Source organism: Calidris pugnax, unplaced genomic scaffold (genome assembly GCF_001431845.1).
Source record: "Calidris pugnax isolate Ruff unplaced genomic scaffold, ASM143184v1 scaffold274, whole genome shotgun sequence".
NCBI classification, from domain to species: Eukaryota; Metazoa; Chordata; class Aves; order Charadriiformes; family Scolopacidae; genus Calidris; species Calidris pugnax.
In genome coordinates, this window is record NW_015091009.1 from 522,705 (window position 1) to 538,000 (window position 15,296).

The 15,296-nt window shown below is 37.4% G+C and overlaps 1 protein-coding gene and 1 long non-coding RNA gene across 3 annotated transcripts in view; both read right to left on the bottom strand.

The window, feature by feature from the left end:
* Positions 1 to 15,296, bottom strand: part of DZIP1 (DAZ interacting zinc finger protein 1) — a 56,426-nt gene that overhangs the window by 10,442 nt on the left and 30,688 nt on the right. The window contains exon 12 of the mRNA XM_014955638.1: positions 147 to 292. Coding sequence (XP_014811124.1) covers positions 147 to 292 — 146 coding nt within the window. The remainder of the gene's footprint in view (positions 1 to 146; positions 293 to 15,296) is intronic.
* Positions 3,128 to 14,255, bottom strand: LOC106895959. Of its 2 annotated transcripts, XR_001413553.1 has the most exons (6): positions 14,125 to 14,255; positions 13,532 to 13,672; positions 12,226 to 12,274; positions 10,893 to 10,949; positions 9,027 to 9,100; positions 3,128 to 3,144 (listed from the first exon to the last, which is right to left on the bottom strand). It is a non-coding gene; the product is annotated as an uncharacterized LOC106895959 (long non-coding RNA). The 2 variants fall into 2 exon arrangements; XR_001413552.1 differs by lacking the exon at positions 3,128 to 3,144 and having other exon boundaries at positions 5,916 to 9,100.

Here is a 15,296-nt window from a genome sequence, read left to right on the forward strand (position 1 = left end):
AAGTTAATGAACTAAATTTATTTATAACATGTGGAAACTTAGCTTTGGATTTTATAGGCTGAGGGTTGAGGTACAAGAGTGAAAGAGAACAGCAAAAAAGTGGGAAAAAGATTACCCCTCTTTTAAATAACTCAAAATTATCTTACTGCTTTAATTCCCAAGGATTCCAGCTTCTCCTCCAAGGCTTGCTCCAAAACAACTCGTAATTCTTTAGTTAAAGAAGGATCGGTCTTCAAAGCATTTATTAAATAGTGGTTACTTCTACCTGTTTTATGATCACCTTTCTCAGTTTCTGAAATAAGAATGGAAAAATGCATTTAAGAGACATTCAAAAAATATACAGTACATGAGAAAATTAAAAACTGCATTGAAGCATGCATTTTTTAGAAACACTGTAGACATACATATGCCCTTTTTGTCTACATGGAGTTGTATTCTTTTGAAAATCTAGGGCTACCTTACAAAGGTGAACTCACTTGGAATCTATAACTCTGCACATTGTAGTCGCCATCAGAAGTATCTTTTATTTTTCTTGTTACAGAATCGCTATAAAGATATATGCCTGAATATTTAGCAACAAAGATCTTTTAGAACTGGACTTGAAAGCTTCTGATAAAGAAATACTATCTTCTGATACTTAAGTTCTATACAAGTGGTATTTCAAATCAAAGCTGAACTCTAGCAGGAATGAAAACAGGAATATGACAAAATTGTTCTCAAGAAAAGCTTCAAGCAACATAATGTTCTCTGATAAAAAAAAAAAACCCAAAATACCAGTGGAATCAAATATCTGGGAAGTTGTAGCACTTTCAAAAGTCTTGGTAAAGACAAAACCCTAGTCTGAAGCAGACTGTTTCCCAGAATATACATGAGGAATAATACTTATCTTCAATAGTCTTTCAAGGACAAAAGTTCAGTGTCGTGTTTTCTTCTATGCAGGTCCATGACATCATACATACTTAAAAGCAGACAAAGAAGTTTCTAGCTCTTTCCCTTACATTAAGTGTCCCTAATGACATGAACTCTTATGCAAGAAATAAAGAATCATCTAGACAGATTCTTTCATCTAAATTAAAGATTGACATTTAAGTTAAGCCCAAGTATTTTAGGGTCATACAAGGGAGTAAAGAAGCCAAACCATTTGGAACGGGTACAAACAAAGGAGTAATTCCAAATTGTGACTTTCAAATGTTTTCTTTCCAAAAAAAAAAAAAAAGGCCACTTTTCCTACTTTTAAACAATGATTGCTTAAAAAACAGTTCCATTTAGTTTTCATTTTTCTTTAAGGGAAAGATAAGCATCCTGAAGGGGACCCTGAGGCTTTTTTGCCTCAAGATACACAAATGATATTTAGGTTGTTTTGAGGAAGTGGCTTTCTATGGATCCTGGAAAGAACTCGAGGTAATGAAAACAGAAAAAGAGCCCGGCTACCACACTAAGAGATCTGTGCTGAAAAGAACAGAATCTGGCTGAAATCTTAAATGTCTTTGGGGACTGTGTGGACAACTCAGTCCCTGACAGAAGTAGGATTAAAAGTGATTTGGCTGGAGAGCCAAGTCCTAGAAGAGGCCAAGTACTGGTCAGTGCAGAAACATAGGGAAATCAGACTATCCTCTGGCAGGAAAAGGTGCATTATCTTGTATGTAACCCTCAGAAATCCAGATATGAGACATTTTAAAGTGGAAGGCTCCAGGGAGCCTTCTGAAAATCCTGTCCCTTTCAGATGCTAATCCTTACAATAAAACAGATCCATCTAAAATAGTTTTTAAATTCAAAATTAATACATACTAATATGGGTAACAAGACTATCCAGCATTATCCTAATTAATGACAATATTAATTCTTGCTAATTAACACAAGCCAAATCCTCTTTGCTGGAGCCAACTATTTAAGGAACTGTGCTCTTATTCATTTCTGTTTTTTTAAAAAAATCAACCCTGAACACTTGATTTGACAGTTTTGGAGACAAGGGACCTGAAGCCTGGTCCACTGTTGCAGGTCCTACATAATCCTATGAAATAATCTGTCAAGTCAAGAATTTTTACACTCTCCCTTACAAATGGCTGTCACTGAAAACAAAAAAATCTTGGTCTGTCATTTCAGACTGCATTCTTTCTTTCTCTCTCCTACTGCAGGCCATGCCTTTAGGCACAGCAGAAGAATCAAAGACAATCCATCAAGAAAGAAGGTGGCTAGCAAGAGAAATAGGAGAAAGAACGGCAAAAATGCAACCAGTCTTTACTTCAGATCGCTCAGAGTCAGCAGATTTTCCCTGGGGAAACCTCTCACTTAAGACACAGATGTATTCAGACAACAATTTCATTTTCAAAACAGCATCATTCCTTCAGAATTTAAATTCATTGGCTATAAGGTTCAAAACCACTTTTGATTTTTGTACCCAGTACGGATTATTATGCTATTCAGCTATTTGGTGTTTCATCTAAGCCTTCTTCAGGAGAAGAATACCATGCAGGATGAACCAGTGCTTTCTCTTCTGTCGGTGTAAACGTGGCCTTCTCCAAGTTTTCCTTGGATGAAGCAGAGGAACAGCTGCCAATACTGGGCTCTGCAATTTCATTCAGAATTGCTTAACCCTGGCTGGAGCTGTGGCTGCTCAGAGGTGGGCGTAACTGAGATTGCTTGCAAAAGTATCTTTGGTGCATCTATGAAAGTAGGCAGCTTCAACCTCCACCACTAAATTCTTTCTTCTATCTGAGCTCTTTATCCTCTCAGGCAGTTTGAGTCAGAAGTGAGCATACGCTCCAGTAGTGTCAGCACCAAAAATTTCCCAGTGAGGGGATATTCCCCATCAAACTTAGCTTAAGTGCCTTTAGACAAATGGAATATGCCTGCTTTAAAGAGCTAGCCAGCTTTCCATAAAAGCACTGAATTTGGGTAAGGAAAGCATAATATTTAGAAGCACCAACAGCAAACAGGAGACTGACACAAACAAGGAATGTTCCCACCCAAATCACATAAGCAGACTCAAATACAATGAAAAAATACTGTAGGTATCAAATAATATTTACATTTTTATTTTCAAAAAACACATGCCACTACAGTTTGAGCCGAATCAACCATTACCTTTTTCCTCTTCTGAAAGCTCCTCTATGGGCTCCAGCATATGCACCAAGGGTGCCTGCTCTAATAACAAGGAAGAACAGGAATACCAGACAAACAGGACAGAAGAAGGTCAAGGTCCAGAGTGGGAAAATTAAGCAAAAAACCACACATGTCAATTTTCCCGATTGCTGACAACCTGCTTAATAATTACAAACCCAATGCAATGTGACTCGTCGCTTTTTTGGTGACACAGTGACTTTTGTAGAGGACAGCCTAGTACAACAGTCACTTACCACACACGTCAATTTTCCCCGATTGCTGACAACCTGCTTAACAATCACAAACCCAATGCAACAGGACTCGTCACTTCTCTGGTGATACAGTGACTTCTGTAGAGGACAGCCTAGTACAACAGTCACTTCAGGAGCGACTCAGCTGCCCAAACAGGGGTGTCTGGTGTCATCTCAGATATATCAGGGTTTTAAGCCACCAGTGTGGGGCTGGATGACACGTGACACAACTAGAGAAAAATCCCTGCCCTTCTGGAACGGCACCCAAAGGCCAGGTGGGATGTTTTTAAGCATCTACAATAACAAAGCCACCTAGGATTAAGTAAATGAATACCATCATTCCTTTCTCATAAGAAACATATTAATTTTTAAATTATTTAAAAATATTGTTTGTGTGCCACTGATACTAAAAGTTTACAAAAGGCAAGTAAAATGGACATAGAAATCCTCCAATTCTCATAAGAAACATTTTAATTTTTAAGTGTATTTAAAAATATTGTTTGTGTGCCACTGATACTAAAAGTTTACAAAAGGCAAGTAAAATGGACATAGAAATCCTCAAAAATATATGGAAATAGTAGGTTAACTCACAATTCCACAAAATTACTGAGTATTGAGTCCATACATGCAAGACACAGAGAAATTTTACATATATATATGATAATTTCCAATAAAATCAATTTTAAAAAATATTCAATCACTCCAATATAGTAAGATTCAGTATTATCATCTGCTTTGAAGAAATCTTGAAATGTCCTCTGCTGAAAACAGCTTCCTAAACATATTGAAATTATCATTCTGTAGGCTGTCAGGTACAATTTGCTTTATATAAATGAAGCTAAAGTGCAGTTTATTTACAACTTTATAGACTTCAGATAAGAGAGATGCACGAAAATGCTTATACGTGGACTAATAAAAATTCAGGTTTTTAAAATGTTAATATTCAATTTCCATAAATAAGTTTACTTCAATGAAAACTAGAATTTTAGCTTGTTAGAAACGTGCAAACTGTATTTTCAGCATTCAACTACTGGCAGTACAAGAGAAAGCAATTTATTGGCCAATATTTTGGGCCAGCACATATTTGCCCCAGCCTTGACAAGAGGTTTTTGGCACTATAAATGTTGTCACAGTGCATGGGTAGAAGGGGAACAATTTATTGGCCAATATTTTGGGCCAACACATATTTGCCCCAGCCTTCACAAGAAGTTTTTGGCACTACAATGTTGTCACAGTGCATGGGTAGAAGGGGAGAAAGTGACACTGCAGTAAAGATGCCTGCCCTTCAGCACTTCTCACTCAATTAAGTACAAACATGGATGCACTGTGATGGGTAATCACAATTAAATGAGCACTTGGAGTTAAGTGACAGTTACTGTCACATCTCCAATATTCCCCATGTGAAGGGGACTAAAATATATTGTAAATGCTTGGGTATGGCTGCTGCTCTCTCCATTCTTTCCATACTTGCCATTCTATTTGGCCCATCACCTGCTTTTCCAAACAGATTACAAGACTGAAGGTTTTGCTCCCATAGAATTTGCACTAAATTCTAAAAAACAGCTTCTTACACCATCACAAGATGCTAACAAGATGCAAATATCAATGTATTTTATGGAAACACTCAAAGGCAAAACTATGAGAGTCTGACTGACAAATAGGCTCCTGGTCTCTCCATCTCTGAGGCTGTAAAACTTAACGGTGGCCAGAGCATTCCCGGGCACTGGAATTTGCTCCTGGCACACTGTTACCCTGCACCAACTAACATTCTCCAAAACAACGTTCAGGCACAGTTTGGGATCATTCCCAACAGCCTGCAGTGAGCCTGTTTTTGGAGGACAGAGCTTGAAGCACAGATGAGATGTTCCGGGGGGATTTAATGTAGCTGCATGGGTGTTCAGGCCTCTGAGTTTCTTGGCTGGACCTACTGGACAGTAAGCCAGTTGCTGTGTAATTGGATTTAATCTATACTTGTTTTACCTGTACTTTACTCAAATGCAAGCTGCTTAAAGGAGCTGACTCATCTCTACACAAGCCCTTGTCCAGTGACTTAGTTTAACAGGGAAAGCCGAGTCCCCAGAACTCAGACCTGAAAATAGTCTGCTCATCTGGCATAAAGGTACATGCTCCTCTTCCTCAGTACACTAGAAACAGAGGAAGTTAAAATCAGCAAAGGAATAGTTGCAAAAGCAAACCCCAAATGTATTACTTTTATGTGTAATATTGTTGTTCACTGTACGACAACAAAGGAAATTGAATGCTAAGACATGGGGAAGTGCAACATCTGGGAAGACAAGCTTCTCTTTACTTTCTCTTTATTTATATAAATTTATAAATTTTTACCTTATATACATTTATTGAACATCACACTGGAATCAAATGTAAGAAAAAACAGCGTGGTTCACCACTCCTCTGGTTTACAGACAGCTGTGGAGATGTCCCCCCCTTAAGGAGCCTTCTCCTTATGTTTACCAGACAGGTTCTTCTTCTAGACATCAGTTCCGCTCATCAGACCGCTCAGTTCTTACCTTTGTGCACATCCTCAAAATTTAAGGAGCCCTCTCCTTATGTTTCCCAGACAGGTTCTTCTTCTAGACATCCGATCAGACCGCTCAGTTCTTACCTTTGTGCACATCCTCAAAATCATCAGCATTTAAATACTACCAAGCTTATTTTTAGGAATCATTCAAATCTGACTACCCAACTAGATGCCATATCTGTACAAAGCAGTCTTTGCTAACTTCAGATCTAAAACAATGCTGCTGCTGCAGACTGAAACCCCAATGACACTGAAATACTGTAACCTTTTCTAGTTCTAGTTTTTGCCCATCATCTCACCAAGCTTCAATCCAACGTTAGCCTTAAACAAGTAATCACTGCAGCTTCTGACTTAAGCAGAGCCAGTTATCTTCCTCTCAGCTATCAGCCCTAAAGCTAGTTCAGCTGACCCTGAGTGGACACTGCTCTACATCAACATCTTCTACTCCTAGCTTTCGTTGTAGCCACATTGTTGAACCTAGACAGACTGCTATCTTCCCTTTTGGACTCACACCTAGATAGGAATTACTTGCTATTAGTCACTTCTCTGTTCTCTACTCCTGATGAATATCCAAACTGTGTTGTTGCCTGACTGGAAGTGGATCCCGGCAGGCTGAAGCAAGGCGGTAGGCACGTTGGGCTCCAGCAGATCACCTGCTTTGGACTATCAGAGTACTGGTAGAACTGGTGATTACATCAGTCTTGATGGTTCAGATGGAACCTCATTGTTCATTGACACAATTTGAACCCTGGCTCTCATCCCCACCCTTTTTTTGGCTATGAAGTAGAGATAGATTTCAGCTTCATACTTAAAGCTATTCAGACAGGCTCTGCTGCTTCTATGTTGCTTAATTGATCCTTCTTAACTCAACCATAACTCTCATTTGCCAATCAATGTCTGCCTAAGCCTAATCCTAACCCTAACCCAAGGTCAGTGATCCCTGTAAAACTTGGCAATAACCATGTCTCTGGGTGACACCTTTGCAGGCCCCACTGTAAATCAACTTCTGCTGCTAGCATGAACCACCTTGACTCCAAACCTAATTCATTGTGTCCTCCCCAACAGTCCCACGCCTGACCTTAACCAAACAGTACCATGGCTAAATCCTACACCTAGTCCAGTGGCAAATTCTGGACGCATCCTCACTGCATGTCATCAGCCAGCCTCAGTTCCAAACCTAACCCTACCATTATCCTCAGAAGAATGGTTCCTGTCAGCCTCAGGCTTGAACCTGGCTAAATGGAGGTGTCCACCACCAGTCTTAATGCAGGCTGGTCATATTCATATCTCACTGGCCTGAAGCCAGCCATATTACTAGCCATCATTAAGGACAGCAACCTTAAGATGACCTCCACAATGATCTGTCTGTCATCCCACATCTTCCAGAATACCTTTTTTGACAGGTACTATGCTTGGAGAGATAGACAAAATGTATCAGAAGTAGGGGAAGCCTTAATTTCTTCAGTGGATAATTACACTACTTAAAATTTATGCGTGTGCATACTTTGAAAAGTCACAAAATACCAGTTTTAAATAAGACAATTTCTATGCAGGTGGAATAGGAAAATATGTCTAACAATAATGAAGAATCACACTGTGTATATTTCAAGCATATAATATATTATTTGTCTCTTCTTATCTACTAGTTTAACAGAAACCCAATATTCTGACAGCACTATTGGAAAAGTAGTCTTCTGGCCAATATTTAAAGGATAAATCCTGTCTATTTACTCTGAAATATGAAATGCTAAAGTACTTTTTGCCTGAACAGAACTGCTACAATTATCAGTAGTGGAGTATTGCCTACTGTAAGCACTTTGCAATATGAAAACCAAGGATGAAATGTAAAATTTGTTTGATCTAAATTGCTGCACTTCTTCAAGATGTAAGGAATATAAGCCATGGTTATAGTTATTATCTACTCCTTTAATTTATAATCAAATTTCACATCCAAAGACCTGCCATACTTAACCTGTAATACTTGTAGTTTTGACTGTCATCTTTGAATTCATGCACTTCATACATTTTTCTCTTAACTAATCAATGGGAAGCCATATACTGCACAAAAGCAGTATAAATATTATTTTTAAACCAATATTCTTAAATATGATAAATTTTTGACACTTACCTGAGGCATCTAAGTTAGGAGCCTTGTCAGCTCAGACTCCTACATTCAACGAAGAGACACAGACAACTTCAAAGAGCAATTCAGATGTAAGTTTGGATGAACCAAACTCTAAGGTGTCCCTTTTCTCTGTTAACTGGCTAGGAAGACTACTTGGACTAAATTTTCCTCAGATGCTTCAGTTATGTCCCTAATGATAGCTGGGCCTTAGTCCACACCATGTTTGAAGACTAAGTCATAGGTTTTAATGGACAATGTAATTAATATCTTTGCTTTTTAACTACTGTCTTCATTTTCACCTAGTGTTCTTGACCTAACAAAGATTGAATATTGACCAAGTATCAACATTTCAAGAGTAATATAGGAGCCAAAGTCCAATTTTAAAACATGATTTTAAAAAATCATAATTAATCCATTGCCTTGTTGTGAGACATAAGTTATCTTCAAAGATAAGACAGTTATATCTGCACAAAACCCTACAGCTAGCTCAGAAACTGAGAGAAGAATGGTCAGCCAGGATGGCATTGAAGGCAGACTGTGAGCTCTCTCAAGAAATCAGGAACATGAACACAAAAGCACCAGGCTAAAACAGTTATCCCACTACTTTATACCTAAGATACCTCATTTGTAGTTTGGGTATCTTTTCATAGTGCAGATTTAAGATGTGCAGAATTAATCTTAGGATGCAAAAGCTTCCAGGCAACTTTGGAAAGCGTGCTTAAGTTCACATAAGAGAACCTTTTCCAGAATTAATTTTCTTGCAAATGGAAAAAACAAAAAGAAAGAAAAGGTAGATATTCCATATGCAGGCAATTGCTTGGTAGGAAAACTATAGCCCTTGTGATTTCAGAGATGCTCTGTGCTAAATAAATGTCTACAGAAGCTACCAGCAAGTGCTTTCATTTTCATAATGGCACAAGATGCAGCCATGATGTCTTAATTGAGTACGTAAGTCAATCCCTTGAGAAGCCATGAAAATTTTGGGAAAGACACTACAATTTCTGCTAACCTTTACATCCAGAAATTAGGTGGGGTAAGTTTAAAAAAAATCCAGAAGGGAAGAAAGGGGACAGACAGAGAGACCTGCAGAGATAAATAAAATAATCATCAGCAAAGGAATCTGAAGGAAACACCTTCTTTGAGGTTTCATAATAAACTGATAGTGAATCTTTTGTATATCAATGGCAGGAACAGCCTTTTCTATATCAAGAAATTTCATAATGCGTCACAGACTTTATATTTGGAAAGCAGCAAGAAGTCAGAAAAGATCTGAATAAGCTGATATAAATTGTCAGAGCGCAGAAAGTACTGATGTTCATGGAACTGCTTTCCTCCTCAGTCCAAATGAAAGCAAATGCACTAAGAAAGCAATGCTTGACAAGCTTGGTGTGTAAGCCTTTAGCAGCAATATTCTTCACAAAACTCGTTTCTTAAATTCAGGGCAATACCTAAGGTACTTGCTGTGAGATCTCTTAGCCAGAACCAGCACTACTGTGTTGGTGCAACAAATCTGCTTTGAATGAAAAATAATTGGATTATTTAAAATACTACCACTAATAATCTTTATTTAAGGTATTATTGTCTCCACATAACATCATTTCCTCTATATAGTTTCACTTAAAAAGCTTCTAGCAATGAACATCAGAGGTAAGAAATCTCTGTATTATTAAAATATTTTTACCATATAATAAAAATATCTTTTCCTTGGTTTAGTAATTCCTGACACAATAAATATTTTGAAATCAACACTTGATATTTATCAGTTTTTCATTCCTCATCAAGTTATCTAAAGCTTCTGTTACACACTGCTCCTTCTCCCCATATGCCTTTTCAGAATTTTCTGCATTTGGTGAAAAATTCTGTACATTTTTCTTAGACAAATTCCATTTCCTCTCCCCTTGGCAGATTTTTAAACTAAGGGAAATAATAATAAAATTGATTATTATTATTGACTATATTATTATGAACTATAATATTGATTACAGTTCAATAACTCAAATAATTTCTAAGATGGTTTTAATATTTAAACATTTTACTTAAAGTAACTTTTTCCTATTACTTTCCTACTGGAAATGAAAGTAAAGAATTATTTGATCACAGAATATTGGTATGGCAACAACATTCTCCATTACTTTGCAGACTGAGAAAAAAGTGAAAACTATTTTTACAAAGCACCAAACAACATATGTGAGGGTTTATTGCTTCCCAGTACTAAACTATATCACAATTCCACAAGTTAAATTAACTAAATAATGATCTATATGTAACTACAGTTATCTTCTGGAAGAACTATCTAGGTGAGATGACTGTCTATTTTGATTATATCTTCTGTATTTTTCCTCCTTGACATTTGAGGTCACATGAAAATGAAAATTTCTAGACTTATAAAAAAACATCTCCACATTTTTCTCTATACAAATTCCATTATATGCATATACATATGAGGGACATGGTTTAGTGGTAACTTGGCAGTGCTATGTTAACAGTTAGACTTGATGATCTTAAAGGTCTCTTCCAAGCAAAACAATTCTATGATTTCATCCAGTATAGACATACACCAGAAAATAAGCATATTCTGTAGAAGGAAACGTAATTTTACTTCCTCAATTAGTTTCATTTACCTTAAAGTTCTCCACTACTATACATGTGCTAAGAAATATTCTCAAATTATTTTATTTTGGTTTTAATTTATTCTTTTCAATAGTGCATCTTTACAATTACCTCATGGGAATTCTCAATGCTGACATACAGCAAAGCAAGTCAAGTTATTTAATTTTAACTACTCTTACAGCTATGCTTTGACAAGCAACACATTTGAGAAAGCAGTGTGTTAGGTTTGAAAGCACTGGATCTGGATCTATCAAAAAAAACTTACCGTGCATCACTGGTAGACTTGGTTTAGGTTCTTCAAGACGCTCTACAATAGTGTTCACTAAAATAGCACAGAAGTAAAAAATAATGTAAATGTATTATAGGAAATAATAACAGACGTACAGATTCATAAATGTTGCAATATTTGATCATAATTATAAATTACACCATTTTTGGTGTATTACTGCAAACAAATAGTTTACAAAGTAAAAATTGGCCCTTCACAACATAAAAGTACATCTCTAGATATGGTTAACATTTTTAATACTTCCAGAACCAGGACAAGAAACTAGTAATTGCATTGCCACTGAACGGGAATATGGACCTGCACTAGTCAGATCATCTCTTTGGTCATGTCTATACGTTGTGTTTGTGGCCCAGGGAAGAAGTCAAAAGCTACTTAGGCACGTCTAGCTTGATCAACACTTGTATTCCCTGAAGAGAATCTGCTGTATCCACACTTCATATCATTTAGTGCAAACCCTATATATAACATGCATAGTGTAGCCGTGGAGGGAATTATCACTTCAATTCTACATTCCTCGCATCAGCTTGAGGCCTAGGAGCAAATTCACATGACCAGATCCAGTTGAGAAGCCATACGGCCATACTATTTCTCCTCAAACTAACTTACTCTCTGCTGTTAGATTCAGTTCAAGCCAATGTTTCAGCTAATAAAGCAAGACTGTTTCAAAACTGGAATTAGAATTAATCTGGCTGTCATCATCTATTGCAATAAATTTATTTCGAGTCATTGCAACTGCAGCATCAACTATATGGGTGTTTGCAGTGCAGGACTGAATCCCCAAACCCTATTGTCAGGTTTAGCTATTTGTAATGGCCTTCAGATGCTAAAGCATTGCACAGACAAAACTACCAGAATTCTTAAACTTCTTTGAACATCTGTATCTTAACTCATAAATTAATCAATTTTGTCTGCTCTCTCAATATTTTCCCTTCTGTGAATTTGCAGCCCAAGGACAGTCAAGCGTGAAAAAACAATTAAAATTACACTTCATAAAGCAAACCCAAAAGTTGTTTACATAACACAAAACAGAGTTGCCATATTTCACATTTCTTCACTACTCAAGCAATCAGCTTTGTACATTAGAAGTCCTTACAGCTGCGAAATATGAACTTTGAAATCATGGCATAGAAACAGGTAGGCACCCTGCAAAACACAAATAAATTGCCAGTCAAGTCACTTGCCAGTGACTTGATTTCAGTATTTAGCTAGTAAAGTTGGTGTGTGTATTTTTTAATGAATTGTAACATTTGTTTCAGCCAAGCTGCTGAAATCAGAAACAAAAGTGCTCTTTCTTACAGTTTGTACTTACCGTCATATGGTTTAATGTTTGCAACTGATCTTGTGGACAATTCTTTTATCTAAAAGAGAAAAGACAGATACATGAAGTTACAAAGTAAATTATTAATATCTGGGAATGCCCAACTCCCTGCTCCTCGCAGGACTATCTAAAACTAAACCATATGACTAAGAGTGCTGACGAGATGCTCCTCAAACTGTGATAGGCTTGGTGCTGTGACCACTTCCTTGGGGAGTCTGTTTCAGTGACCGACCACTCTCTCTGTGAAGAACCTTTTCCTAATGTCCGACCCGAACTTCCTCAACACAGTTTCATTCCATTTCCTCATGTCCTGTTGCTGGTCATCAGAGAGATGAGACCACCACCCTCCCTTCCGCTGCCCACTTGAGGAAGATGTAAACTGCAATGAGGCCACCCCTCAGCCTTTTCTTCTCCAAGCTGAACAAGCCAAGTGACCTCAGCTGCTCCTCTGAAGCCTTGCCCTTGAGACCTTTCACCATCTTGGTTGCCCTCTTCTGGACACACTTTAATAGTCTGATGTCCTTCTTGTATTGAGGCACCCAAAACTACACAGGGTACTCAAGGGGGGGCCACATCAGTGCAGTGCAGAGTGGGACAATGTCCTCCCTTGACCAGCTAGCGATGCTGTGCTTGATGCACTCCAAGATACAGTTGGGCCTTTTGGCTGCCAGGGCACACTGCTGACTCATATTCAACTTGCCATCAACCCAAATCCCCAGATCTCTTTCTACAGGGCTGCTCTCCAGCCTCTTGACCCCCAATTTGTAAGTATCATCAGGATTATACACTTGGGACTGTGTAATCTGGGACTTGCTCTTGTTAAATTTCATATGGTAATAATTTAGTTAATTATTCTCACAGTGATAAAAATGATATTTTATTTTTAGTGTGAGAAGTCATGTATTTTCAGACTTCGAACACTAGCTTTCATTATGACTATTTTATGGCAGATTAAATCCTGTTCACTATCAGAAATTTTTCATCTGCACAGGTCTTTGGTGACTGTGACCTAGTAACCTTCTAACTTGGTTTTGAACTTATTAAAAACATTTGGGCTATTAATCCTCTCCTTCTAAATTGTGTTTTAATTCCTGGTTTACATTCCTGTCTCTTTTCCAGATCTATTCTCATTTATGAACATAGTTTACAAAGTTTAACCAAAATACTACTACAGCAATACTACTACAAATTTGGAATATTAACTATGCAACCATATATACATCAAAGACCAAATGTTAGTAAAATGTTTCTCTATGTCCTATATTCACTGAAACAGCAGGTGATTCACAAAACAGACCTGCTTCTTTTGAGTTATAATCAGATCATTCTGCTCCTGAAGCCTCTGCCCCAATTCTTCTATCCTCCTCTTGTAAAAGGTGTTATTTTTATTCAGGTCTTCTCTCACTGATGATTTAAGTTTCTCGATCTGTGACAGCAGCTAGAAAGCAATCAGAAGAAAAGGAACTTGACACTAATATTATATAAAATATTTTAATGCTATAGACTTTAAAAAACAAGTGTCATGCTTAAATATTTTTAACATTTTTTTTTTTTTTGCAGCAAAAACATAATGTCTCCTGTGATTTCACTGGGACTTGTATATATTACAAAGCAGTTGTCTGGATCACTTTTTATGTACACAGGGAAGACTACCTAAATTGCAAAACAAAAAAAGGGACATACACACACGTTGCTGAGGTTGCCTAAAATAAGACTGCAGGAAAAAAAAGCATACAACTCTATAACAATGTTTTGGTTATAAATAGTGTCAAATACGGGTATTTTAAGGTGATGAGATGTGAATTTGCATGATAAACCTAATATATTAGCTCTGAACATAGAAGAAAGGGAACGATATTTTAGGTGCACCATCCCAAAAGTAATACTTACATTACTCCTCCCTTATTCTATTCTTGCACTGTATGTGGGTGTATCATTAACTACATCCTTTTTGGGGAATGTTCCATGGTTCCTCCCCACTGCTTCCTTGCCAGAGGAGGAGAAGCATTGGTCAGACCACTATGATCTGCTCAGTTCTTACATGGTCACGCAGATGAAAGGAAAATGAAAGGAAAAGAAGCAAGAGAAACAAAGCAGGAAAGAGATTAAAAGGAAATGCAGACATAAAAAAAAAATTGCTGAAAACAGCTTCCTAAACATATTGAAATTATCATTCTCTAGGCTGTCAGGTACAATTTGCTTTATATAAATGAAGCTAAAGTGCAGTTTATTTACAACTTTATAGACTTCAGATAAGAGAGATGCACGAAAATGCTTATACGTGGACTAATAAAAATTCAGGTTTTTAAAATGTTAATATTCAATTTCCATAAATAAGTTTACTTCAATGAAAACTAGAATTTTAGCTTGTTAGAAACGTGCAAACTGTATTTTCAGCATTCAACTACTGGCAGTACAAGAGAAAGCAATTTATTGGCCAATATTTTGGGCCAGCACATATTTGCCCCAGCCTTGACAAGAGGTTTTTGGCACTATAAATGTTGTCACAGTGCATGGGTAGAAGGGGAGAAAGTGACACTGCAGTAAAGATGCCTGCCCTTCAGCACTTCTCACTCAATTAAGTACAAACATGGATGCACTGTGATGGGTAATCACAATTAAATGAGCACTTGGAGTTAAGTGACAGTTACTGTCACATCTCCAATATTCCCCATGTGAAGGGGACTAAAAAGTATTGTAAATGCTTGGGTATGGCTGCTGCTCTCTCCATTCTTTCCATACTTGCCATTCTATTTGGCCCATCACCTGCTTTTCCAAGCAGATTACAAGACTGAAGATTTTGCTCCCATAGAATTTGCACTAAATTCTAAAAAACAGCTTCTTACACCATCACAAGATGCTAACAAGATGCAAATATCAATGTATTTTATGGAAACACTCAAAGGCAAAACTATGAGAGTCTGACTGACAAATAGGCTCCTGGTCTCTCCGTCTCTGAGGCTGTAAAACTTAACGGTGGCCAGAGCATTCCCGGGCACTGGAATTTGCTCCTGGCACACTGTTACCCTGCACCAACTAACATTCTCCAAAACAACGTTCAG